General features: G+C 39.7%; 1 protein-coding gene across 2 annotated transcripts in view; it reads left to right on the top strand.

Annotated features, from left to right (window-relative positions):
- TSPAN32 (tetraspanin 32) overlaps positions 1 to 26793 on the top strand; it is a 41650-nt gene that overhangs the window by 13339 nt on the left and 1518 nt on the right. For both annotated transcript variants that reach the window (XM_088145137.1, XM_007424235.3), the window contains exons 4-7: positions 4506 to 4580; positions 18752 to 18853; positions 21975 to 22067; positions 24338 to 24421. In XM_088145137.1, coding sequence (XP_088001263.1) covers positions 4506 to 4580; positions 18752 to 18853; positions 21975 to 22067; positions 24338 to 24421 — 354 coding nt within the window. The remainder of the gene's footprint in view (positions 1 to 4505; positions 4581 to 18751; positions 18854 to 21974; positions 22068 to 24337; positions 24422 to 26793) is intronic.

The raw sequence follows: 26793 nt of genomic DNA, 5'->3' as shown, positions 1-26793 counted from the left end.
CTTCCCAAAACTGTATTAACAAACTTATGGATATTAAACCAAAATGGGAAGGTAGTGAGACAAGCCTCTGTCATATACCTAACTATTCCCACCAACATTTTATATTTCCAGCAAAATGAAGTTGACAACCAATCCTTTCTAAACTTATTATGAGGTGTCCAAAAAACTTGAAAAAATATTAATCTCATTGGAAGGTCATAAGAAACACATTTAATGTTCTTAAAATCCTTAACTATTTATTTGTTTATATATATATATATATATATATATATATATAAACAAATTTACAAACAAACAAATTTACAAATATACAAGTAAATGTTTATATGTGTGTGTATATATATATATATTTGTTTATATATAAACAAATGTATACATTTTGATATATACATTTTGATCAATTGCTGATGAATCCATATGGTATATTAACTAAAAAAGTTTCATTTATTGTCCTAATGATTTGGCATGTGATTAATCTGATCAGATAAACAGTCTTGTATTGTCTCTTGCAAAGCCTCATCATATCTAGCAGGCCCGGAGAATTTTGAGAACATTTGGATTTTCCCAGCTAATATCCCAGGAGCGACTTCGTATGCCCCCTGTCAGTCCTTTGAGGTAGCCCAGATAAGAAGCACAAACCATGAGTACTAATGCTACCTTTATTATAAGGTTACAATAACAGTCTCGCAAGTCTGAAAGTATTCCTCCCCTCCTTTACTTTTACTTTCCAGCAAACTAAGGAGGGTTCCATCTGAGATGCTTCCCATGGCCCTTCTGCTTCTGTGGGTTGAGATACCTTTTGCATGATAGTTGTGTAGTCTATGGCTCTTCCTCCTGTCTCCCCAGGACACTCCCACATACCATTGCCCGCCCAAAATATTGCAAGAAATAAATAAGGTGCTTAGCTTTGCTGTATGAATCTGAATATGGAGGAGGAGAGAACGGAAAAGGGATAGACAGTATGGGAAAAAATGGTGGGATATAGAGGAAGGTAAAAGTTGGGAAACTTAAAGAGATGGGTGAATAATATGGGTTGATGAGAAAGAAGAAGGGACTGAAAACTTAGGCCAAAAGAACAGTTGTTTCATACATATGTTGGAATTTATACGAGGAGTCCCCAGTTTAAGAACGAGTTCCATTCCCAAGGTCTGTCCTTAAGTCGGATTTGTATGTAAGCCGGAACAGTATTATTGTATAATACTATATATGTAGTATTGTGTGATGAACTTGAACCATTGTGTATTTAACTTGAATTGTTGTGCATTTAATTCGAATTTTGCTTCAGTAGGCTTCGTTCTTAACTATGGGTCATCTGTAACCCAGGCATTCGTAAGCCGGGGACTACCTGTATCAACTATATGTTGATATTATTTGTGTTGCACAGCTGGCAGCAGGCTAAGCACTTGCTTTTAACTTTGCATAATTTAGCTGGTGTGGGTCTTCCGGGCTGTGTGGCTGTGTTCTGGAAGTTTTGTTTCCTAACGTTTCGCCAGCATCTGTGACCGGCATCTTCAGAGAGCAGGAGCACAGACAGGAGCAGTTCTCTCTGTGCCCAGGATGATGTGACCCTTTTGTGGGTATTTATAGAGATCTGAAGGGGGAGGGGATGGGTGTGTGTATGGTAGGGGGGTTAGGGTGTGTGGGGGGGATGTGGGGGTGTGTGAAAACAGATGAATACAAAGACAAAGTTAGAGAACTACTAGACCCCACCACATACAGAAAACTAAAATGGGATCCGACCAGCAAAATCATGAAACAAACCAACACCCTGACGAGGAGCTCCTCCCTTCACCCCAACGTACTTCAACACATATGCAAGACAGAAGCCCTTACACCCAGACTATACGGACTCCCCAAAATCCACAAAGACTCGATCCCACTCAGACCCATTGTAAGCGCCATTGGCTCCCCGACATATGAATTATCCAAACATCTGGCCACCCTTCTACAGACCCACGTTGGACAGACTCCAGCCCACATCAGAGACTCAGGACATTTCATCAACAAAATCAGCACCCTAAAACTCAACCCCACAGACAAACTGGTCAGCTTTGATGTGGTCTCCCTGTTCACCAAGGTACCAGTGAGGGACACCCTGGCACTCATCAAACAGATCTTCCCAGAAGACATCACAGCTTTATTTCAGCACTGCCTAACAACCAGTTACTTCCAATGGGATAATGAGTTCTATGAACAGATGGATGGCATCGCCATGGGAAGCCCCCTGAGCCCAGTCGTAGCAAATTTTTACATGGAACACTTTGAAAAATGGGCTTTAGAAACTGCACCCGTTACCCCAACAGTCTGGTTCCAGTTTGTGGATGACACCTTCGCAATTTGGCATCAGGATGAAGAAGAACTAGAGAAGTTCCTGAACCATCTAAACAGCATCCACCCCAATATACAATTCACCATGGAAAAAGAAATGGACGGCAAATTTCCATTTCTAGACACGTTGGTCATACGCAAACCAGACCTCAAATTAGGACACAAAGTTTACAGAAAACCCACCCACGCAGACCGGTACCTACACAAAAACTCCAACCACCACCCACGTCAGAAAAGAGGCATTATCAAAACCCTGATGGATCGGGCCAATCGGATCTGTGAAACCCAATTCCTAAACTCTGAACTTAACCACCTTAATTGGGTCCTACAAGCGAATGGCTACTCCAAGAATGAAATAAAAAGAGCCATCAAACCAAGAAAACAACATGCGACTGAAGAAGAAAAACAGCCACCCACCAACAAAGTATTTCTGCCCTACATCAAAGGGGTCACAGACCGCATGGGAAAACTGCTGGAAAAACACAATTTCCAAACAATCTTCAGACCCACCAGAAAAATACAACAAGTGCTAAAATCAGCAAAAGACAAAAGGGATTCCCTCACCGCCGCAGGAGTATACCGCATACCATGCAGCTGCGGGCAAGTATACATCGGGACCACAAAACGCAGCATCCAGACCAGGATAAAAGAACACAAAAGACACTGCAGACTACAGCAACCAGAAAAATCTGCAGTAGCTGAACATGCTGTCGAGCACACTGGACACAAAATCCTATTTGAAAACACAGAGATACTGGACAACACCAACAGCCACTATACCAGGCTATACCGGGAAGCCATTGAGATTCACAAACACCAGCACAGCTTCAATAAAAAAGAGGAGAGTCTAAAAATCAACAAAACCTGGCTACCAATCCTGAAAAATACAGCCTGCAAAAGGTCAACGAACTCAGCTCAACCACCAGGACGTGTGAACAGTTCACACAATGAACATACTAATCACCCCCAGCAGCCACTCGTTAACAACTCAATAGAAGAAAAAACCCTGCCTAATCCACAGGAAGATACACACAGATGCTGACACCAAAACAAGCAGCCATTCGTTAACCCAAACCTCACCCCCCCCACATCCTCCACACACACCCTAACCCCCCCACCACACACAAACCCATCCCCCCCTTCAGATCTCTATTGTTGTTGTTTAGTCGTTAAGTCGTGTCCGATTCTTCGTGACCTCATGAACCATATTGCGCCAGGCCTTCCTGTCCTTCACTGCCTCCCTGAGTTTGCTCAGTTTCATGCTCATTGCTTCAGTGATGCTATCTAACCATCTCATCCTCTGCCGTCCTCTTCTCCTTTTGCCTTCAATCTTTCCCAGCATCAGGGTCTTCTCCAAAGAGATCTCTCTTCGCATTAGGTGACCAAAGTATCTGAGCTTGAGCTTCATTATCAATCCTTCCAATGAGCAATCAGGGTTGATTTCCTTTAAGATTGACTGGTTTGACCTCCTAGCAGTCCAGGGGACTCTCAAGAGTCTTCTCCAGCACCACAGTTCAAAGGCATCAATTCTTCGGCACTCAGCCTTCTTTATGGTCCAGCTCTCACAGCCATACATTACTACTGGATCAGATCTCTATAAATACCCACAAAAGGGTCACATCATCCTGGGCACAGAGAGAACTGGTCCTGTCTGTGCTCCTGCCCTCTGAATATGCCGGTCACAGATCCTGGCAAAACGTTAAGAAACAAAACTTCCAGAGCACGGCCACACAGCCCGGAAGACCCACACCAGCCATCGTATTCTGGCCATGAAAGCCTTCGACAATACACTTTGCATAATTTACATGCTCTAAAACCAACAGAAATGTTGGAGTACTTACAAACCCAAATAGGAGGGAGCAGGTATACACACACACACACACACATGCACACACACAAAGAGGCAGAAAAATCCATTTGCTCTTTGAGGAAAAAAAATACTCTATGGCTCAGTGTCTTTCAGTTTAAGTCAATTAACTACACTAAGTCTGAAATTAATTTAGGGAAATAGAAGAAATACTGTTTTTCATCAATAAGTAGATTTTTGTTCTGTTATGGCTGGGAACAGCAACCTTTCTATTTCTTAAAATTTGTATGTTAAAAGTATATATAAATCAGATACTTGAAGTAGCACTTACTAAGGTACTTATTTTGATGTTGTCTTTTGTTTATTGTAGTGTTTTTTCTGCTTTGCTGTGGTTCTCTGTGCTTCAGGACTGGCCACATATTGGACCATTACCAACAGTATTGTGGTAAGTGAACAATCTGAAAAGGTAAATAGTTACATATTGCACCATCCATCAACTGCCAACATTGTTTTGCATTTTCAGATATACAGTACTAATGATAACACTCTCATTAATGTAAATGTAGAACCATAAAACATTTCAAGGCATTCAAGTTTTCTTCATGCATTTCTTGTTTGTTTTTGTTAATTTACAACATTAACATTTGCAGCAGAATAAGCAAACTCTATGATCCTCAAGTAAAATATGCTTCTGAAATCTATTGCATGGTATTATCCCATGAGAAAATCCCACTGGAGCTTAAAGGATATTTGGAAGGCTAATTTCCTGGATTATGTGTGACATTGGTAGGATTGTTATCCTGAAAGGCAGAATATAAATAACAGGAACGAAGAGAAAGGATAAAGTTATAGAGCAATTCCCCTTGAGTTTTGCATGCTACTCCTGGCTTGGTTAACTGGAGGGAATACTGGTACTCTGAGGACAGCTCAAAAATGTTTCTAAGGTTTGGGGAGTGAAAATCATACCTGTGTGTAAGTCCTTCTACATGGGGAAAGTTCTAGAATTGGAAAGATTTGGAGCAAAGCCAGAAAGAACAGAAAGCATATTACCCCTGAAATGTACTTTGAGAAATAGCTGTGCTATTTGTGTGCATGGTTCCAGCCCACATGGTTTCTGTCTAGGCTCTTCTGTCAGCCCTTCTTTGCACAAAATATGACCTGCATAAAAGGCACTTGCATCTATCTTCTCTTCACCAGTCCTCCTTTACAGAATCCTAAACATATTCGTACATAAATAACTTCTGGGTTGTTGTGTGAACTGGATTGCTGAGCTCAGTGGGATAAAGTAAGTACAGTTTACTCATCTTACAAAGACTGGGTTTGAAGCTGCAGTTTTAACCCCAACAGGTAGCTTATTGCCCCTATCCTCTGGCAACCAGCAGCACTGGAAAGATACAGAAGCCATTGACCACATCTTGGTAGAATTTTTTTGGCATATCATAAGGTGGGGCTACGGGTATATTTAAATACACGTGATTCCTGTTTAAACACAATTGCCATATTGTTTACCAACAAATGCATAAAGTTATACAATCCTTGACATCCCAGTTTTATATTCCCAGCAATATATTCAGTTCAATATATTACGTCAAAATATAATCCCAAGAATGATTTCACTAAGCTGGACTTATTTGCACTATTGGGTTGCTGACTTCAATGGGAAAAAAAAGGAAAAGGTACCTTTACTTGGAATGTAATGAGAAGAAAGTGGGAATGGGTTCAGATGAACATTCTACCTCCTGGATTCTCAAAATCTTAAAAAGACTGTGGTTTAGAATCACTATTAATGGAAGAATTTGAAATTTCATGAGTAAGAATCTGGTTATCTTTGTGATGTCCTGCTCCCAGTGCTATCTACCCATCCAGTAAGATGGGGGAGGGAGATCTCTCTTCAGGTCCCTGTATTGAGACAATGACATCATCAGGGACATCAAAACCAGACCTTCTCTGTTTCCACCACTACCACAAATTCCCCCTGTGATTAGAGTAGCCCCAACCCTTTAGCAATTCAGATCCATTTGCTCCAAGAAACCTTCAGGGAGTGAAATGGGGATAGGCCCACCATCAGGTTGTGTCAGCCTTCCCAGGTAGAGGAGACAGGAAACATGACCAGATGAGCTAATTCTACTTTATTGTAAGGTTACATTGACAGAATCTTTCAAGTATGAAAGTATGAATCTCCTGCCATCTCTTTTACAACCTGATAAGTTAGGGAGATTCCTTTCTGAGTTTCTTTCCCTGCCCATTATGCAGGTATGGGCTATGCCCATTCTTATCTGATTGTTCCCTAGGCAGCTTCTCTTCCCCGTCTCCCAAGGTCATTCCCACATACCATTACAGGTTGTGACTGTCCTTTGAGAAGTAAAAATGATATTCTGATTTCATGCTTTTTAAAAAAGAACAACTCTAGCCCCATAGAATCCAAAATGTGAATACGTAATTTTATTAAAATAATCCAAAGCACCACTAAAACAGGTTATGCTGTTAAGCAGTTCAACAGATAACTAGTAACTAGAATTTGCAATCATCCCTCTAAAACTAATATGGAACTGGCAATATACGTCCCAGTGTCACTAGATCAGTTTTAGTTGACAAGAACCTTAAAACCTAATATTATTAATTATGAATTTTAGGAGCTGCTAAAATGCAAGCCAAGCTTATAAGCAGTCTGCTAGGCCATCAGTATTTACACTGCATCTGAATGAATAACAGCACAAGGGCATATATGGTCATAACAGCAGACAAACCCCCACAAATATCTGTATACAACCTATCATTGCATAATTGAAAACTGGGCTAGAATAAAAAGGTTTTATTAGAAGCGTTCATAAGCACAGGTTGTGTCTGTGCAGGCAAAATTTGAATAAAGTAAAATCAGTGAGTTGGAAAATACTGTAAATATCATCTTAACTATCAGTGAAGAAAATCCATATTGTCCCATATTGACAGACAGCTATCTAGTCTCTACTTATGCAGTCTGATGATGGGAAGTCTGCCACTTTCTAAGTCAGTCTATTCCTCAATCATTTAATTCATGTTTTTTGAAAGTTACATGTAGTCCTCATTTAGAGACCACAATCAGGACCAGCAACCTGATCATTAAGCAAAGTGGTCGCTAAGTGAAACTGCAACTATGCTTATAATCTTACTTCAGCTTTCCTTTGCTTTACAGACCTGCAAAGGTTGTAAATGCGAGGATTGGTTGCAAAGTTACTTTTTCATCACTATCGTAACTGCGAATGGTCATTAAACAGGCAGTCACTAAAGGAGGACTACCTGTATATACTAAGAGAGTTTATCCAGAGCTTAAGAAGGTGGTCTTACCAAAATTCTGCTTCCATGGACCCAATGTCATCTATCCATGATGCTTCAGTTTAAGTTCCAAAAACTGAATTTGTTGGGATGAGGAAAGCTAACAAGCATGAAGCTTAGCAAAAAATGAGAAACTTCATGATGTTTTGCACAGTCTTTGGCAAGTGAGTTTGTCTATGTCTGTTGGAAAAATGGAAGAGAGCATTGCTATTCAGGATATGAAACCAATTTTATTCATTTTTGTAGAATCAAAAGCCACGGCCGTGTTGTTTAAATCTAATAAACTGTCTGAACTGACTATTCAATATATTCTTTGTAAGCCACCCATGGTAAATCCAAAGCAGATATAGACAACTTTCAATGAAGATAAATATACTCCTAAACAAAGTACTGATGGGACAGATCAATAGTGAACCAGTCAGATCACTCTACTCAAGCAGACCTATGAAGGAACAGGGCTGCCCCTGTTCCTAAAAGCAATGCAAATACTTGCATTCTCATTCCTGCATTTCAATTAGCTGGGAGAAGCTTCTGGGCATGCTCTGCAGGCTCCATTGAAGTTTCTTGTCTGCTACTGAAAGTCAGATTAAGTCAGCCATTGGAAGTGAAGAAGAGGTTCCAGTGATGTGCAGAACATGTATGGAAGACTTTCCTGACCATTGGAGTGCCAGACAGAAGTGGAGAAGGCACCTTCTCAAGGCAAATTGCATTTCCTCTTCAGTTGGGTGGGAATTATATTGCCTCCATGGCATTAAGTCATGCCTCACAGCAATCCTAAATTATCTCTCACAGGCCTGCAAATTTCAGAGAATAATGATATTATTGCACTGTTTCCCAATTAGCTTCCAAGGATTCTGTTAATTGCCTTTAAATCCTGAAATGAGTAATTCCAAACTTTGTGCCAGGAGAAATTAGTATGTCACAAGAAATGCATTCATTTGTATTATGAAGTATCAGCCTTCAAGTTAGGCCAGGTCAGGAAATAGACACTGCAAAGATTCCAGGAACAGTACTTTATAGTTGTAAGGTATAATAACAAAATCTTGAAAGCCTCTCAGATTTCCTTTATGTCCCCTCTTATAAGAAACAGAATTAAGGCTGGATTACTTTGAGTTTCTTTCTCATGCTTTTTACCTTCTCAGGACTGCGTTGCTGTTTTTCCTCCCTTAATAGCTCATCCTTTCCTTCACTGGGTTATCTCCACATTCCTTTGCATGAAGTGAATATAAATAATGAAGTGTTGAACAGAAGAGGTTGCTTGTTGAAACCCTGCATGATTTAATGCTCTGATCTTTAACCTTTCAAATCTGCCTCCACTAGAAGCAGACAATACTTCCTGCTACCATTTTTGTGGATACTGTAGGAGCATCCAGTCATCCCCAACACAGAGTCCCAATTCAGAGAAGGCTGCATGTCCACAAACCAGCCACTCACACTTCAGCCTAATATATTGTGCAAACCCCACCAGTATGGTTGGTTTGCAATTTGATGCATCCTGCAAACCCAGAAAATTGGATTGCATAAACCATGGTTAGGCTAACTATGGATATGTGTGTCGTATAAACACAGCCACTACCTTCATGACTATGTGTTTATCCTGTGCAGAACAAAATTGTCAAGTCTAGACTATGCACAGTAGTTTGGGATGAACAAAGCGCTATAGAGCTGGACTGCAGTTAGGACTAAAAGAGTGAGCTTTTAGGACAAACCAGGATATGGAATCAAATAGTTAGGGATTACAAGGACACACCCAAGAAGTCCTTGGAATGTTCGACTGACAAAGGAAGTCCTTCTTGTCTTTATAGGGCGATGCAAAGTTTTGAAGAGGGGCTTCCCTTTGGCGATGCTTTGAGTGAAGCTCTCTTTCAAAGCTGTTTCCAATACAATATGCTTTTCCCACTCCAACTTCTAAAAAGCAAGTGAGGCTGCTATATTGCTTTCTTCCAATGGTTTATGGTTATTACAGTGAGCTACTGGAAGTGTAAGAAGATGGTTAAAAGTATACTCAGAAGCCACTTCTCATTGAACATGCCATAGAAAGTCATCAGAGCAATGCAAAGCATGAACTGAATTAACAAGGCTTCACAAGATGATTAGGGTCACCTCTGAAGTGTGGCCTTGACAAAATGAATTTCCCCTCATGCTGCCCCCTTATGCAGATTATTAAATGATCCAGTAACCAAACTGAGCTAATGAAGAAGCCACCACTTACAGCTGAAAAAATTATCAAAGGGATAGCTACAGACAAATTCAACAGTTCTTGAAAAACACCTCACTATAGCTGTAAAGGAAAGAATATCTGAGTCGGGACCTTTGCTCCAGCACTCAATCCTCTGGACTGCTACTGTGGAAACTAGGAATTATGGCCGTAATATGCATGCGTGTATATGGGAGAACCTGCAGTACGTTTAATTTCCTTTTCCTTTCTGAAGTCCTTTCTCCTTTGGTGCTTGGGAAGTGAGCCATGTTGCATGAGATTCTTCAGAGGATGTTTTCTCTTCAGGTGTCAGTATAGTAATGATGATAAAAGAATCTTTTGTGAAGCTGCCTTGGCCTGCAGTATTTTGATTGGAGAGGGGAGCTGGTAAACTCACCCTGTTTATTACATTGAAGGGCCCCCAGAATAGGATTTTAGTTTGCTATGTCTGACTGGCACCAGGTTGGGGAAATCTGACTTAATATAGTGTGGTCTAATGGATTGTCTGCCATTGCTCAGTGACATTTGTTAAAAGACTTCTGGAACGCTGTAATAAGAAACAACTAAATTTGATTCCAATGACAGCCCAGACTGAAAACACATGGTGCTGCTGTATTTTGAAAACCCACGGCATTGCTGTTTTAAAGCCAAGGAAACAGATAATCTGGCATTCTAGCTAATAGCCATATTTCATAGGCATTAATATGGGGTGTTCTTTTAGAACTCTTAGTTGAGGATCTAATTATAGCTGTTTTGAGCTATACAAGCACTATTTTACCACAAGTAGATTCATTATCAGAAAGAACTCTAGCTTAATAGGTTTTGAAATGCTCCCTATATCAGGGGAAGGTAGTCCTTAAAGCAGCTATATTCAGTACTGCTTGTTGTGACATGCCCAACCAGCTAGCCCACATCCCAGACACAATCCACACGTACAAATGAGACATGGCTCTTGGTCACATATGGAGTCATATTATCCTTGTTCCTCCCTCTGCTGGAGAAAGAGATTTTGGAGTCCTTTAAAATCAAAATGCAGAATTTGAGAAGGAATTCTGGCAGATTTAATCTCAGTGTATCCTTCTCCCTCCTCCATTTCTTAACTCCATTTTCAGCCATCCTTGCCTTTTCCTTCTCACTCAAATGACATTTGTTCCCCTTAAAGATGTTTTGGGCACCCACACATTTTAGGATTATCCCAACTCACTTGATATCTCTCTCTTACTCCTCAGTAGTGCTGCTTTGGCTACGTAAAAATGGGATTACTCAAACCCTTACAAGAGTATAATTGAGACCTGTGCCAAAATGTTACTGCGTGCTGTGCTTTTTTCCAGGCAGGCTTCCAGCCCGTCCTCACTTCCCAGTTTCCTGTTTTTCCCAACATATTCCACTTCTACAAAGCATGCTCAGTTTTTATTGTCCTACATGCCAACCAGTCATGCTTATGTGTTTTGCACTGAGCACTTGAAAAAGGAATATATCTGAAACACATTGACTGTGATTCATAAAGTTTTCCCCACTACTGCTTAGGGTTCCCTTCCCTTCCCTTCCCCACCCCCATCCCCTTTGGATTTTAGTGCCTATCTTCTTTTCCAGTTTTGATTTTTATTGCCCATTTTGGGGGGGGGGGTTAAATTAATGGTATTGACGCATAACATAATGAACACATTAATTTAATATATTTAGCTGACTTTTATTAGTTATTGGATCCAAAAGAATTTGAATGCAAGTCAACATAACTTTTAAAAAACATGGTTAGGATCACTTGTATTGAAGGAGTTAAAAAAGAAAGAATGGCTAAATAAAGGGCTGAGGGGGGAGGGAAAAGAGAGATAGGACTGATCTTTTTTGGTCTTCTCCTGGAAGTTTATCTCAACAATTATTCTGTCTGGCCGATTCTGGAGGAGTCCAGAAATGTGAAAACAGGCAACCCTTAAGGAGTTTGCCTTCATGATTCATTTTCAAAGGTTCCTCTCAGTCTTCTTTCTCTGGGACTATGGCAAGAGTAAGCAGCAATCCATTTTACCCAACTATTGATCATCTGAATGTACTGAAAGGGGAAATCAGTACGTTCATGGGAGAGTAAGCTTTCTCCTTCCACAATCCTTGCTAACAAATGTTTCTGGCATTTCATCCAGTCCATCTTGTTGGAAAGGGTAGGAAAGAGTAGCCTATTCTATTACAGAACATTTTACTGCTTGATTAGTAGGGAGGTGTCCCTGGATGCATCCCTTACCATTCTGTGATGCTTCTCTGCCAATAGCTTCCTTCCTGGCATTTCACTAAGCTGCCTGAATTAGGAGGATCTTGCTTGCTTTTCAGATTTTCCCCGTGAGAGGAGAAAGGCCTCGCTTTTAGAAATGGTAGCCAAATATTTCAAGCAAATATTGAAGGGAGCTAACAGAGTATGTAGAACTGGCTGCCCATTAATGGAAAATAAATCTGCACCACAGCTTTTATGAAACAGAAGTAAAAGGGCTAACCTGTTAATGTCAATAGTAAAGACAGCTCTTTCAAAAAGAACCCAGAGCCTATTTCTCTATTTAACAAATTTACACAAAGCATCATGCCTTGTTTGACATCCAGAGTGGATCAGCCCTTGAAATGTTCTTGCTGCCCAAGGTCATTTTTCACTGCGTTTGGTTTCTGCTTTACAAGTTCAATTTCTAACGTTATTCATCTCTCATTTTATTTTGATGTAAACTCAATTTTCTACCAGTTTTTGTCCCCCTTTTTGTATCTTTTGGTTGAATGTTCCCTTATGCACATTCATTTTAAGAACTGTATCAGAATATGCCATTAAGTATAATTTAATCATGAAACATATGTAACCTTATTTTATATTAGAGTTGTTTATTTAATAAATGCCCCTAAATCAGCCCTCAAATATAATACATTTTATATATGCATTATAATACAACTTACATTTCTAATAATTCTTCCAATCTGATAACGTGTGCATTTTACTGTTGCTATGGTCACTTAATACAACTAAGGAAATGCTGTAGGAAGGGAATGTAAGCCTCTCATAGTCCTGTTGGATTGAAGTGCCATATCAACCCCAGTAAATCAATCAATCAATCCATGCCACAATTCTCCCATTCTCATAATTATAGGAACTTCAGGTATTTGATAAACTCAGTATGTATTCTCCAGAAGTATGTTATCTGAGCTTTTATAATAGTGATTTCCTCTTGACAAAAATGTCTGAGGTCAATGGATGTAATAAGGTTTGGAAGGCACGAAGGAAGGAAGGGAGGGAGGGAGGGAGGGAGGGAGGGGAGGGGAGGGGAGGGGAGGGGAGGGGAGATGTATTCTTAACATAAAAGATGTCTCTTGTCACTGTCTACGTAAGTGGTACAAAAATATTGCATCCCATGCTTCCCCCACCCCCAGCCTTCAAAGTCAGAAGGGCTTTAAAATCTATTGTTTCTTTACATTAATTGTTTGGGGGAAAATGGATACTAGCCCCCACCAACTTATGGAATGTGGCTCTTTATGCACAGTGCAAAGTTTACCACTGTTCCTTGAAGCAACAGAAGTTGCAGCATCCTGATTTAAGTAGATTATGGTGTGGAGTAGAATGGTAAAATTATGTTTTGCTGCATCTCTTCATTGTCAAACAGAACTTACTGGTATAGATAATAAAAACTTTATTGATAAAACAAACCACCATCCCTGTTTGCCAAAAACAGAAATTATAAACATTGTATTAACTTAAGCAGCCCTGCTAAATTAAGCTGTGCACCATAAGTCTATGCTCTAGCACAGTGTTTCTCAACTTTGGAAGGTTTAAGATGTGTGGACTGCAATGCTGGCTGGGGAATTCTGGGGGTTTGTTTGTTTATTTATTTATTTTTCAGATTTGTATGGCTGCCCATCTCACAAAAAGTGAGTGGTGTACAACACTTGATTGAAAAACCAATAAATATATAAAAACATTCATTATAAAGACTATAAAAAGCACAAAGACAAGAGAGGATGATGTTAGCCAGGGGATCTCCCTGGTCCCCTGGGACCCCCAGGCCTGATGGCATAGCCAAGTCTTGAGGGACTTGCGGAATGTTAAAAGGGATGGAGCTAACCTCACTTCCAGGGGGAGAAGATACCATAAGGCCAGCACCACAGCAGAGAAGGCCTGCCTCTTGGGACACACCAAATATAGTTCCTGAGTTGAAGTCCACATATCTTAAAGTTACTGAGGTTGAAAAACACTGGTCTAGCATTTCGTGCAGAAGAACCAAGGTGCAATCTTTGGCTTTCCCAACTAGAGCTGGATAAACATCTGGTGAAAGCTTGAAGAACCATCGTTTCTCAGTACTGGCAATGCAGTACTAGAGGAATGAATGTTCTGATTCAATGTAAGATAGTTTCCTATGTTCTTAAGCTGTGTTCCTTTACTAAGGAAGATATATAATCAATGTACCCCATTGAACTCAGAGTATAGGACTGCACTTTTGGTCCATGGTATGAAAATCAGTAACAAGGAAATAGTTCTGTAATTATAACAACAGAAGAAGCTTTTTAAATTATGCTGGCTACAGAAATCATCCTTGGCTATACATTTAATGAAAGTGCAGAAAAGAATAAGGGAAGAGTACATGTATATGTATGTGCATGAGGGTGATTTTACATGCTGATTTTTTTTCTTTTAAAATTCTGACAAAGAAATTTTCTGAAAAAGAAAACTGATTATTTATTTCAGTTGAAAATTTCACTTTCCAAGCAATCCCATGCATGTTTTCATAAAATCAAGAGGCACTCTACTGAGTGCTGATGTAGGAAAATGTGCCTAAGATGAAATTTTATTTTAAATTAATTGTTAACAGTTAAATCATCTGTGATCAGTGGGAAAACTGTCATATTTAATTCTTAAGGAGAAAAATATTCTAAAATAATTTCCAGAATAATTGTAGTATTAAATTGCTGCAATAAAACAAAGAGACTTTTGCCATTTTAGCAAATTTATTATTGCAGAAACTTTTTTTGACCAGAGTTTTGTTAGATGTACCATTGAATCCATTCTTCCTTTGGGATATTACTTCAGCAGAAATCAAAGAAAGATAAATAATGCAGACTACATAATGAATAATGTACCAAAATCGCACATGTAATTGAAAGCAACTGAAGTTAAAAAAGAACTTTCTGTCTTTCACTACTCATCCTCCTAGCCAAAGCAGACTTTAATTTGTGTACTTCTCATTTGGCTAGCTTAGAAGTTAAGTACTTCTGATGTACCCCACAAAGTATCATTGGCAAAACAGTAGTCTGGAAGTTATATTCAATTAGAACAGAAAAGAACACATTTTAGGCTAACAGGACCTACTTTGTTTTTCACAAGAATCTCAAAATCCACCAGTGTTAGCTGTAAATTAGTGCTCAAGAATGCATATATGGATTGGCAGGCCTGCAAAGGGCTTCTTAGTTCATCCCAATTGTGCCCTTTCCTGGACTGGGAGGCCATTTGGATTACTGCAATGCACTGTCACTTGAGGCTGCCCTTGAAACCACTCAAAGTTACACTGATCCAGAATGTAGGAGCACGTGCAGTGTTGGGCACTCCTAGGTTCACCCATATTACATCCCTGTTGCATGAGCTGCACTGGCTCCCAGTTTCTTTCCGGGTACAGTTCATCACTTTCAAAGCCCTACATGGAACAGGACCAGGTTATCTGTGGGATTGCCCCTCCCTGAAAGTATCTGCCCATCCCCCCAGAGCAGATAGGGTAGACACGCTCCAGGTCCCCTCTCTTAAACATTGCTACCTCATGGGTCCTCAGAAGTGTGCCTTTTCTAATGCAGCCCCTGCCTTATGGAACATGATCCCCCTTGAGATCCGCTAAGCCCCCACTCTTTGAACCTTCCGGAGAGCACTTAAGACCTGGCTGTTCCACCAACTGCTGGGATAGGGTGAGGTCAGAGCAGGGTGAGAATGTTGTGGGTTCATCAGGGAAGTGTGGTTGTGGCGCCGGGTTTTTCTGTTTTTGGTTTTATTGTCTTTTTTGCTTTTATGGTTGTATATATTGCTTTTATTGGTTGTAAGCTGCCCATAGTTTGGTTTTAAGATGGGCAGCTATACAAATGTTATAAACAAACAAACAAACAAACAAAATGAGTTTGCATTCAGCACACAAATAATTTCCACAGAAAAGTCATACAATTTGTGGCCAACCTTTGTTGCATATGGAACCATAATGGGTTTTTTGGGGGGAAGTGGGGAGGCTTTGTTGTTAGCCTAAGTGTAGAGGTTAAACTGGAACTCACAATACTGTAGCCAGTTTCCTCCATAATTTAAACACCTATTTATTTGCCCACATTTTCCCTATATATGCTTTGGTCAGCTGTCCTAGTAATTATTCAGCTACTGTTTCATTGTTTTCACTCTACTGTTATTTTTATTGAATCTGAAAATATTTTAAACAAACTGCTTTGTAACTTCTTTGAATGAAAAGCGGTACATACAGCACAGAATTAAATACAGTGGTACCTCGGGTCACGAACTTCATTCGTTCCGCGACTCTGGTCGCGACCCAAATCGGTCGCGACCCGAATCAAATTTTCCCATAAGGTTCAATGTAAATATGGTTAATCCATTCTGAACCATATGTATTTTTTTTTTAACCACAAAAATATGACACAGAGTACAGTACGAAGAGAGAGAACACTAACCTTGCTTGAGGCGACTCTGGCGTGGAGGACAGGAAGGCGGGTGGGGAGGCGGTTATTGTTTGGAGGGAGAGTCCCCCTCCCCTCCCTACAGGAAGCCATGACCACGTGTCACAGCAGGGAAAATGGCCGCGGATCCTGTTCATCAGCCGATGCGGAGTTCGCGGACGGAAGCAAAATTTTGCAAATGGTGCTGTTTGTGAACTGAATTGTTCGTGAATAGAAGCGTTCATGACCCGAGATACCACTGTATAATTTTAAAATCTTCAAAAAGCAGCCTACAAACCAAGCTGATTGAACAAATGCACAACATTTAGAGCTTCACTTTAAAAGGTACCCCAGAGTTCCCTGCACACATAACCCTTTTAAAGGGACACTTTACAAATCCTGCAAATAGAGACAGAAGATAATGCAGGGACATGAACTGGTAAAATATGAGATAGAGTCTAACAAAAGGCTTTATCCATAAGTTTTAGTTGCTGAGTTCTGTGTAATGAAAGGAACTGGTTCATTGCTTTTGGGTTGCTTCAGTAAAATACTAGCTTCCTCTGTATTTTTAAACTGTTCTTGGAGTGATGCCATGCATATCTCCACAAAATGGTTTCATTTTAAAACAAAGATTTTAAAATCTCACTAAAGTCAATAAAGTTACATTTATTTTAATGGCCCTTTGATTAGTCCTTTATTGGACCTTTCCTCAGTTTTAATGCACTTTTATTGAATAATTTTCAACCAACCAGCCAACCCAACTAACATCAAGTTAATAAAATACTCCAAACTTTCCATATTCACTCTGTTTTAGCAAAATGTACATATGCTATTTTTATTAGTTGTCTTTCTATCTTTAAAATACTGAAGGCAATCATCTTGAAAACAAGCTCTCTCTGTGTGAACATAAATAATACCCGCCCCCCCGCCCCAGAATTATATCAAGCAGTCAGAATTACTAATGGTGTAATTGTCCACTGAATCCCATATTAATTAAGTCTGAGAAAACAAACAGGGTATGAGTTGCCTAAAACTGAGCAATAAACTACATTTAGCAGGAAGAAAGGCTGCAAAACATCTGGCGTGCAAACTGTTTCAAGCACAGAACCACCACTTTCAGATGGTTATGTTGAATCCAAAATGGGTGTTTCTTGGTGGAGAAAGTTGGAAAGTATTTCAGGGTGAGGAGAGCAGGAAAAAGGGAAGGCCAACAGCAGCAACACCCGGTGGCTAAGAGGAAGTAGAGGAAGACAGACACTGGGAAGATCAAGGGCAGGGTTGGATCTGGACTTTTGAATTTCAGGGGAGCAGAGACATGAGGCAACCTAGGGGAGGTGAAGAAAGGAAGGTGCTGCAAGATCAGAGGAGGGATGGGTGAACTGCCACTGCTTCCCTTGGATTCAAGCATGGTATGTCCAACCTCCATGGAGGTATGGAAAAAGTCTCTGGGAAAATCAGAGGTTTTAGGACCATGTTTTTGGATCTGGGAAGGTTCCAGTTTAAAATCTTGAAGAGTTACTCCCCAGGAAGTAACTCTATGTAGGCATTAAGAAGTACATGTGAGGTTATCAGTGCAGCAGTAATGAAAGAACAGATGCAGTTCATCTATTTCTTCCCAACATATCTGGGTTTTCTGTCCATCTTTTGGTATGATGCCTGAGGCTCTGAATGGGGAAGACTTGTCCAAATGTTCAGATTATAGCACCTAGAGCAACCAAACTCTTCCAGAGTTTGGCTGAACTGAACCACAACCCATCCAGAAAGGTTCAGTCAAACTTCTAAGCTGTGATACATGTGTTTCAGGTTTAAAACAAGACACACTTTTCATTTTATGCACACTCCTAGCAGCAGAACTTCTTCCAATACTGAGAATTTCATAACTGTAATTACTGAGAAATTAGTCCTGTGTTTATCAGTTTGCAGATGGCAGAGCTCAGGCTGCTAAGTACACTACCCATTGGCAGTAGCAGCTTACTGTATCATGCATGTGTAACCACTGTAGATGAATTTGTTCAGTTTTCCATCAGTGCAAGTCTCCCCAGTTCCCAATCCTTCCATGTGTAGATGACCTAGAGCACAGTACTATGCCCAAATCTACTGTTTTTTCTGGACTTTCCAATGACATATGTGCAAAAATACACGGTTGGTTGATTTTGTGCCTTCAAGTCAGTGTTGACTCCCAGTGACTGCCTAGACAAGTCCCTGCAGTTTTCTTGGCAAGATTTTGGAAGTGGTTTGCCCTTGCCTGCTTCCTAGGGCTCAGAGAGAGTGACTGGCCCAAAGTCACCCAGTTGGCTTCATGTCTAAGGTGAGACTAGAACTCAGGGTTTCCCAGTTTCTGCATACATATATGAAGGGAAAACATGTACAAAAACATGCAAAGACACACCAAACACCATGTTCTATTACCAAATTATTGACATCTATAAATTGTGATGGTAATGTCATCTTTGTAGGTTGAGAATGCCATGATGGATGTATATGACTTTGTTTATGAAGATGTGAGAAGCAACATTTCCAGCACCAGAAGACAGGAGCTATATTCCATTCACAAGATGGTAAGTAGCTTGCTGTCAGGCCTAGCCCAAGGAACTCCAAGAGACAATGCAAATTCAGTTCAGCTTTGTTTATTAGCTACAACCTCTAGCAAGAATCTTCCCAGACTGAAACTCCAGCTCCCAAGCCATCCAGCCACAACAGTGTGAATTCCTCAGGGAGGTGCCAGTCTCATCCTCTTGTACCTCCCACGCCCCTCTGGCGAGCTAAGAAAATGTTTATATCCCTGAGCCTGGCCTTCATAATTCCATTCCATCACACTTGCTGATTTTGGACTAGGTCAACTCTGTCCCAGCCTGGTTCTCTTTTTCCTCCGTCTTTTCCATCCCAGAACTGCCAACTGGGATAGCCATTGGGCAACTTATCAGTGGGGGTTCAATGTAGGGGACATCTGGTTGAGGCATTTTCAACAAAACCAGATCCAACGGCCATCAAATATTTTATTTCAGCAGGGTTTCTTTCACATTTTGAGTAATGTGAAACTAATAATGTTTTGGAAATGATCCAGTGCAGTATAAGTGCATTTCTCCCATTGATTAAAGTGGAGAAGGTTGAATTGCTTTCTGTAAGAGACTTGAAAATATAATTAATTCCTATTGAACCCAGTGGATTATTTGTTTCCCTTTCAGAGAGTGGGAAAAAGAAAAAAACACACAAACAAAATAAATATAAAATATAGTGTCGTTTTTAAAAAGAAAAATAATAGAAGCTTGGGAGAATACAATGTCATTCCTGGCACCAAAAAAAGGATGCTGGCACAGGCAAACCTCTATTTCAGAGCAATCAGCTTTGGCTTCATCGTGCCACTTTTTGTAACAGCTACAAGCCTTTTAGTTCTTCTCAGTGGCTTGCTGGGGAAAATAGATTAGCAACTGGCAAAACAATTATTACAGCAAACTTCAATAATCCCACTGATTTGAAGAGATACTTTGTTTTGATCCCCTACACAGTTAATTCATATCTATGATGGTCCTTATCTGGTGCCTAATTTGGAGTGGACTGACCTGCTTTCACTTCCTTGAGCCTTGAGAATAGAATTATTTTGCTCAATCATTAACTCCCTGATTCCTATTTTTTTCTGTACTATTCCATGTGCAGCATATTTCTAAATGGGGCGGGGGGGGGAAGGTTACCCTACGGAGGAATATACAGTAGAGGCTGAACTAACAGAACAAAGTGGAAGGAAAGATGTAACACGCCATGACTGGATGAAACTTTGCAACTCAGAGTAGTAACTCTGAATGTTATGGTAGCTAATTAATGAGGCATGAAAAATAGCAGTATTCTGAATATATGAAAGACATTGCAAGATAAAGAAAATATTTGTGGGAGAATGAGAGTTGTGTACATCCTCTACAGAAGATGACTAAAGGAAATCTTTCCCTATCAGATCTTTTTAATATGTATCTAAGGCGAGCTGTAGGAAATATCTGCTTCTTTAATTTATCATCTCTTGCCTCTCTTCTATACAGAACTCGGTTTTCTTAGAACTCAAAATTCATAGCTATATTTTATGTTTATAACTGCATGGTGGTGGTTGTTCTCAAAAATAACTGCAAATCCTAGATTCTGTTATGAACTTTGGCAACACACTGCTAAAACAGTGACAACTGATTTGAGAGAGAGAGAGAGAGAGAGAGAGAGAGAGAGAGAGCGCACGCATGCGTGCGTGCGCTAAGGAAACTTGCAAAATATAAACAGAGTTTGGCTCCAAGCTTGCTGGGAACCAGAAAAAGATACAGGGTTTCTATATGTTTTAATCCCTGAGAAATCTAGGAACAATCTAGTAGCAATTATCAGGCCACTGGGCTAATTAAGGAAATACAATAATAGAAAACAACCATATATGTCTACTCAACGAGGGCTACTCCTAAATAAGAGTGTATAGAATTGCAGCCCTGAACTAAAAAGAAGATAAACTTTGTTCTCCTCTTGAGTGAAGACTGAAAGAGGTTTTATTGAATTAAATAAATTAAAAACTAAAAATAAAGAGGTTCTATTAAATAGTCATAATGACCAAAATACAGTTAAACTGTTTCTGTGCCCAAGACTGATCAGGGATCTTGCCAGGCCTCTGTGTGTGTGTGTGTGTGTGTGTGTGTAGATTTATTCTGGACAATACATCTTTTAACATAAGCAAATGCAAAGACAAATAAGATAGCTGTACCCTCTGCAGTCATGTAAAAGGGGATTTTAGCACCATGGCAGGAGCCCTATTATGGTTCAAAATGTACCCAATTGAAATTCCAAGAGAAGTCTGAATTCATTGCATTGGGTCATCATGGCACCATTTTAGCCTAGGAGATGAAGCATGTGGCTTTTTTTGGCGGGGGTGGGGGTGGGGGAGAGCTTTTGTAAACACTTTCCATGCCCTGCTATCATGCAACTAACAAGATCTGCATAACATACCAAGGCCAAATACCAGCAAGGTGCATATTTACAGATGTATATTTCCACACTAGCCAAGGTGCTTTTAGTCACCTTCAAAGCCGTTCATGGCACGGGGCCAGGTTATTTGCAGGACCTTCCTTCTCTCACAAGATACGACAGGGTGGGATGCTCCAGGGCTTTCCTATTAAACAATGTCATCTGTTGGGAACCAAAAGACATGCCTTCTCTGTCATGGCACCTACTCTGTGGAACAGCATACTTCTCAAATACAGATGGCCTAACTTGCTGGCTTTTCATAAGGTGCTGAAGACCTGGTTTTTCCTTGGGCATTGGGCCAGAAAGTTAAGTGAGCCCATTTGAGAAGTTTATATGTGTGGATATATGAGTTGCCTTGGATTCAATGTGCTTTTATTTTTGTTTTGTTAATTTGATGTTTTTAACTTGATGTCAGCAGCCCAGAATTGTATGACAAGGGAGCAGCCATACAGATTAAGCAAATAAATAAATAATCTCATGAGTAACCCACTGGAACCAAGACCATACCAACCATAGACAAGAAGGAGCAAATCAGAATAACCCAAAGATTTGCAAGTAAAATAAGAATAATAAGAAACAAAATAAAAAGTGGGCAAATTCCTTCTCTTATTATATTCCTTATAATGCTTGATAAAACTCCAACTTATTCTATGTCTAAATAAATAATAATATGATTAGTGTTCTATTTTATTTTAGTTTCTTTGTTGTGGGAAGAAGTCACCCTTTGGAGGAACAAGCAGTATAGAAGATGAAATGTGTGCATCAGAAATTCCGGGAACAGCAGAAGAGGTAACAGAATGCTGGACTGTAAAGCCATTGCTTTCTCTTCAGGCACCCAGTGATAGTTACCCTACAGTATGGGAGTAACAGCAGAGTTTCCCCCCCACCATCTTTGTCCCAGAATCCTCTATCAAGCAGGTCCACTGAGCAACTCTCATGAGGCTAGAATACAGTGATAAAGACTCACTTTCATTGTGGCATTAAGATTTCTCTAGGGGTGAGGCACAGTTCCAAAAATATAGTGGCCCTGGGGATAACACTATAGAAAAATGGCATTCTTGCCACTTTTGAAGCATATAATGCTTGGGTGGGCAAGCTGTCTTTCAGCCCTAGGGTGCAAGATTTTAAAATTATTGCTTTCTAAGATAATTATACAGACTTATCTTTTTGGCTCCTTTCAGTCCCATACATTGGTTCCCTTTTAAATGGTAGCAGTATGGACCATGGTAGGCAGCTTGATTATATTTTATCATCACCAGAGGCTGAATTATCAACTTGCTTTTACTGCCTTTTGAGAAAGCTTAAGGAGATTTAAAAAATAAACAAACTTTCATAGCTTTATTAATCCTGGATTAAAAGGCTGGAAAGGGGCAATTGAAATGGACCAAAAAAAAAAAAAGAATAAAAATCAATCAAATTCCAATAAAAAGATTTGCAGGCTTACTTCCAGTTCTTACACATATTTACTCAGAATTTAAGGATGTGCTCAGTAGAACCTCTTCCTGTTTTGTAAGCTTAGAGAAACCCCGAGAAAGGAGAAAGAACTTGCTTTGCAAAACACAAAATGACTCTGCAATCCAAAGTGAGTGTTCTGTTCTTTGGGCAGTTAATTAAAAATATGCAGCAGTGAGAAAACACAGGGCCATTACAAATGAATTATGAGGGCATCTGGAGTCTCCATAAAACTTAGTGGTTGAGGCAGAGAGATTGTACAGAAAACGCTTTTGGAAGAACATTTGTTCTTCCCTTTTGAGAGAACATTGGTGGGAAAGAATATGATAGAAGAACCTCACTCCCTGAAAGTAGATGCCTACATTTGGGTTTTGGTTCCTCCTTTTGCTGAATCTGGAGGTGCTGCCATTCTTGTTATATCTGCTCTCTCCTTGTAGCATGTTGTAAGCCAAAGGTCAAGCATACTGACTTCTTGACCACAAAGAGATGCATACTCTTAGCTCCAGGTTATACAGAATTATCTTTTTGGCCCCTTTCAGTCCCATACATTGGTTCCCTTTTAAACAGTAGCAACATGGTATGTCATGATATTGTCCTGTAAGCCAAAATGAGGTATTGCAATTGTTGATTTGCCATTGCAAAAACAACTACATTGCATTCTTTATTTTCCCCTCTTCCTATTTAAGTGTTCAGCATAGCAAATTGTACAGCCTGGCTTCATTTTGTTATGAGTTTCCTTGAATGAAACAGGGATAGAAAGCACAAAATATAGTAAGACGACATCATGATTAATTCTGCATTACCTTATATGCCTTTCTAGCACAGAAAGGCATTTGAGGTAATGCAGAAATAATCATGACTGCACAGCATCTCACAGCTCCCATAAATTAGGTGAAACTTCATTTTTATTCTAAATTGTAGAATTTAAAGTACAAGCATATCCAGCAGTGCAGATGTAATGGGGTGAACATTACAAATCTCAGTGACAGCATCTTCCAAATGCTTCTTGTTTATTTTCAAAAACAAGCTAAAACTTTTTTGGTCAAAGTTTGCTATCTGTTATCTCTGCTGTGCACTATTTTACTTTATAAATTTATTTTATTTGGTAGGTTGTCAGGTAGCCAAGACTCTGGGGCTGACAATTGTTTGTATTAACTTTCTTTCCCAGCATGATCACAATTTAGTTTTTTAGCAGAAGTGGAGTTCCACTTAAGAAAATAATTTCCAATTTGTAACAGCCAAGCAATACATCATGCTAAATATAAAGCTTACAATCAAATCTATATTCTTCCTTAATTAATTTCAGGCCTAGGTCAGAGTTGTAATGAGCATCATTGTGCATGAAATGGAGAGAAAAGCTTTCCTTCAAACCATCCCACCATCCAGACAATAATCTCCTTCTTTCCACTCCACAGAGTAGCAATGAAGCTTAGAAAAAAATAATCTGAATCCTGATTAACAAGAACCTGATTAGGAGTAAGAGTAGGAAAGGTAGTATAGAGCTGAAACCTATCTATGAATGTTGACAGAGAAGTAAATCCCACTGTGTTTCAATAGGGCTTATTCCCACGTGAGTAGATATTAAGCCTATTTCTTTCACACTGCAGGATTGTCTCCAAGAAATCAAACACTTCCTGAAAAAACATATGGACATTGTCTCTGTACTGATGACCATCACAATTTTCTTCATGGTAACTCTTTGTGTTCTAGTATCCATGTGGATGTGTGTGTGTGTGTGTGTGTGCACGCGCATATGCTACCTATTGAAGCTGAACTGCAAACTGAGCATGGGAATGACACTAAAGTTCTGCAAAAGCTGCATTTTGTTAAGTTTTGGTTAAACCAAAATGACTGGGAAGCTAAATTATTTGTTTAGAACCCAGACTTGTTCTCTATGACCATCCACTTTGGATGATCCACTTTGAGGGCCAAATCCAGAGCCCCATAAATGACTCAATCTACTCTTAATTGCTCTTGGGATGGTCCAATCCAATACAATTTCTGGTTCTGGAGTGTGACTGTTCTTCCACTAGTCTTTGCTCTTCATTCTTATCCCAGCCAACTGATGAAAATCAACAGAAATAATTTTGGTGTCATGTTTACTATGGATTACAGCTTTCTCTCTGGAAAGATAAAATGCCAGCTCCATTTCCTGAAGTAATAACACCAGTAAATACAGTCCAGATTTGCTTACCAATAGTTGCTTTTGTAAATTAGTGAAGTAAAACAGCATTAAGTTGCCCACTAAATAAATACAGGTAGTCCTCACTTAACAACCATTTGGTTAGTGACTGTTCAAAGTTATGTCAGGGGAAAAACCACGTTAAACACTGGAGGCAGACAGACCATAAAACAGGTCACTTCAAAGTTCTAAAAGCTTTATTAAATGTTAGTTCAACAAGCAAGTAAAGTTCAACCAATAGCATACATGGTACTCACTTAGATTCACATTGCAGTGTCGTGACCATTTTAATTGAGCCCTCAGGTAAACAGCTTGACCAAAACAGTACCGACCCCCTCAGATGCAATCCCTTTTATCCTTTAAACCCACAAACCATAGACATGACTCCTAGGTTTAGCAACTGATTCGTAACGTCCTTGGTGCTAATTTTACCATACCTTCCTCTTCTATGCCCATCAGCAGTTTGCTTAGTCTTGCATTTGACTTTTCCTGTCATTGCCCTACAGGTCACAAGAAGCTAACCTGGCTTTATCAAATGCAATCAAAACTAACATTAAAACATATAGAAGGCTACTAAAATTTTCCTCTCACAGTTACAACGGTGCTGAACAAAGGGACTTACAATCGGCCCTCACACTTACAACCGCCGCAGAACCCCCATGGTCATGTGATCCCAATCCAGGTGCTTAGCAACCAGCTCACACTTACGATGGTTGCAGCATCCTGTAGTCACGTGATCACCATTTGCGACCTTCCCAGCTGGCTTCCAGCAAGCAAAATCAATGGGGAAACCACATGATTTGCTTAATGACCACATGATTTGCTTAATGGTCACAGAGATTCGCTTAATGACTGCTGCAAAAAAGGTCATAAAATTGGGCATGACTCACTTAACAACTGCCTTGCTTAACAACAAATTTTCCAGTCCCTATTGTTGTCGTTAAGTGAGGACTTTTTTTTTTTTTTGTCTGCGCTCAGTCATTACTGACCCTGCAGTGACTGCTTGGACGAGTCCTTGCAGTTTTCAAGGCAATTGTTTCGGAAGTGGTTTGCCAGAGCCTCCTTCCTAGAGCAGAGCCCAGGTGGCAAGCCCAGGAGGCGGGGTTTCCGTTGCTTCGCGCCCTTTTCAGGCGAGCTACCTGTATAGGATTTTTAAATGATCAAGATGTTCTTCTAATGGATTAATTTAATCAATCAGCCGGGAAGCACTGCAACTCCATGCACCTGTATGTGAAATTAAGCCTCAGTAAATTCAGCAGAACTTACTTGGGTTAGATTTGCATAGGATTGGACTGTAAATATTACATGCCAATATGCAAATATCATATCTCCCTCTAATACGTTGGGGTATACTTTCTTTCCAATTCCTAGTTTGATATAGGTATTTCTTTCCCAACTCAAATGTCAAGACAAGCTCAGGCCATGCAATTATACAATTAGAAATGAACTAATGAGCAATCTTTTTTTTAAAAAAAATTACTTGGATTTTGGCACTGAGGTCAGCTAAAGCTGCCCCCCACGGCAGTTTCTTAAGATAAACTTGCTTTTTTTTTTTTTTTTCCAAATCATGATGGCTGGATCAAAGTGTTGATCCAACACTTATATATTCTTTTTTGTAGTTGGTTTAGGATTAAACTGGATTTAAGGGCAGAAAGTCCACACATATACATCTAATTGCATCATCTGCATCTGCTTTATCCCATTCTGTTGCTCCCTCCCCTTTTAGACCTTTATTGCATTTTATTATTGATTTCTTTAATTGCCGGTAGCTACTCTAGGGTATAAAAGAAATGGGTTGCTGGGAAATTGCTTTGAGAAGAAAGATGGGATAGCAGGATAAGAATTAATATGAAAGATTACAACATTTCCTAATTATGTTTT

The sequence above is a fragment of the Python bivittatus genome, unplaced genomic scaffold (genome assembly GCF_059951505.1).
Source record: "Python bivittatus isolate LINGU-HERP-01145 unplaced genomic scaffold, Pbiv_v1 ctg000480_np1212, whole genome shotgun sequence".
NCBI classification, from domain to species: Eukaryota; Metazoa; Chordata; class Lepidosauria; order Squamata; family Pythonidae; genus Python; species Python bivittatus.
This window is presented reverse-complemented; position numbering and strand designations above follow the sequence as displayed.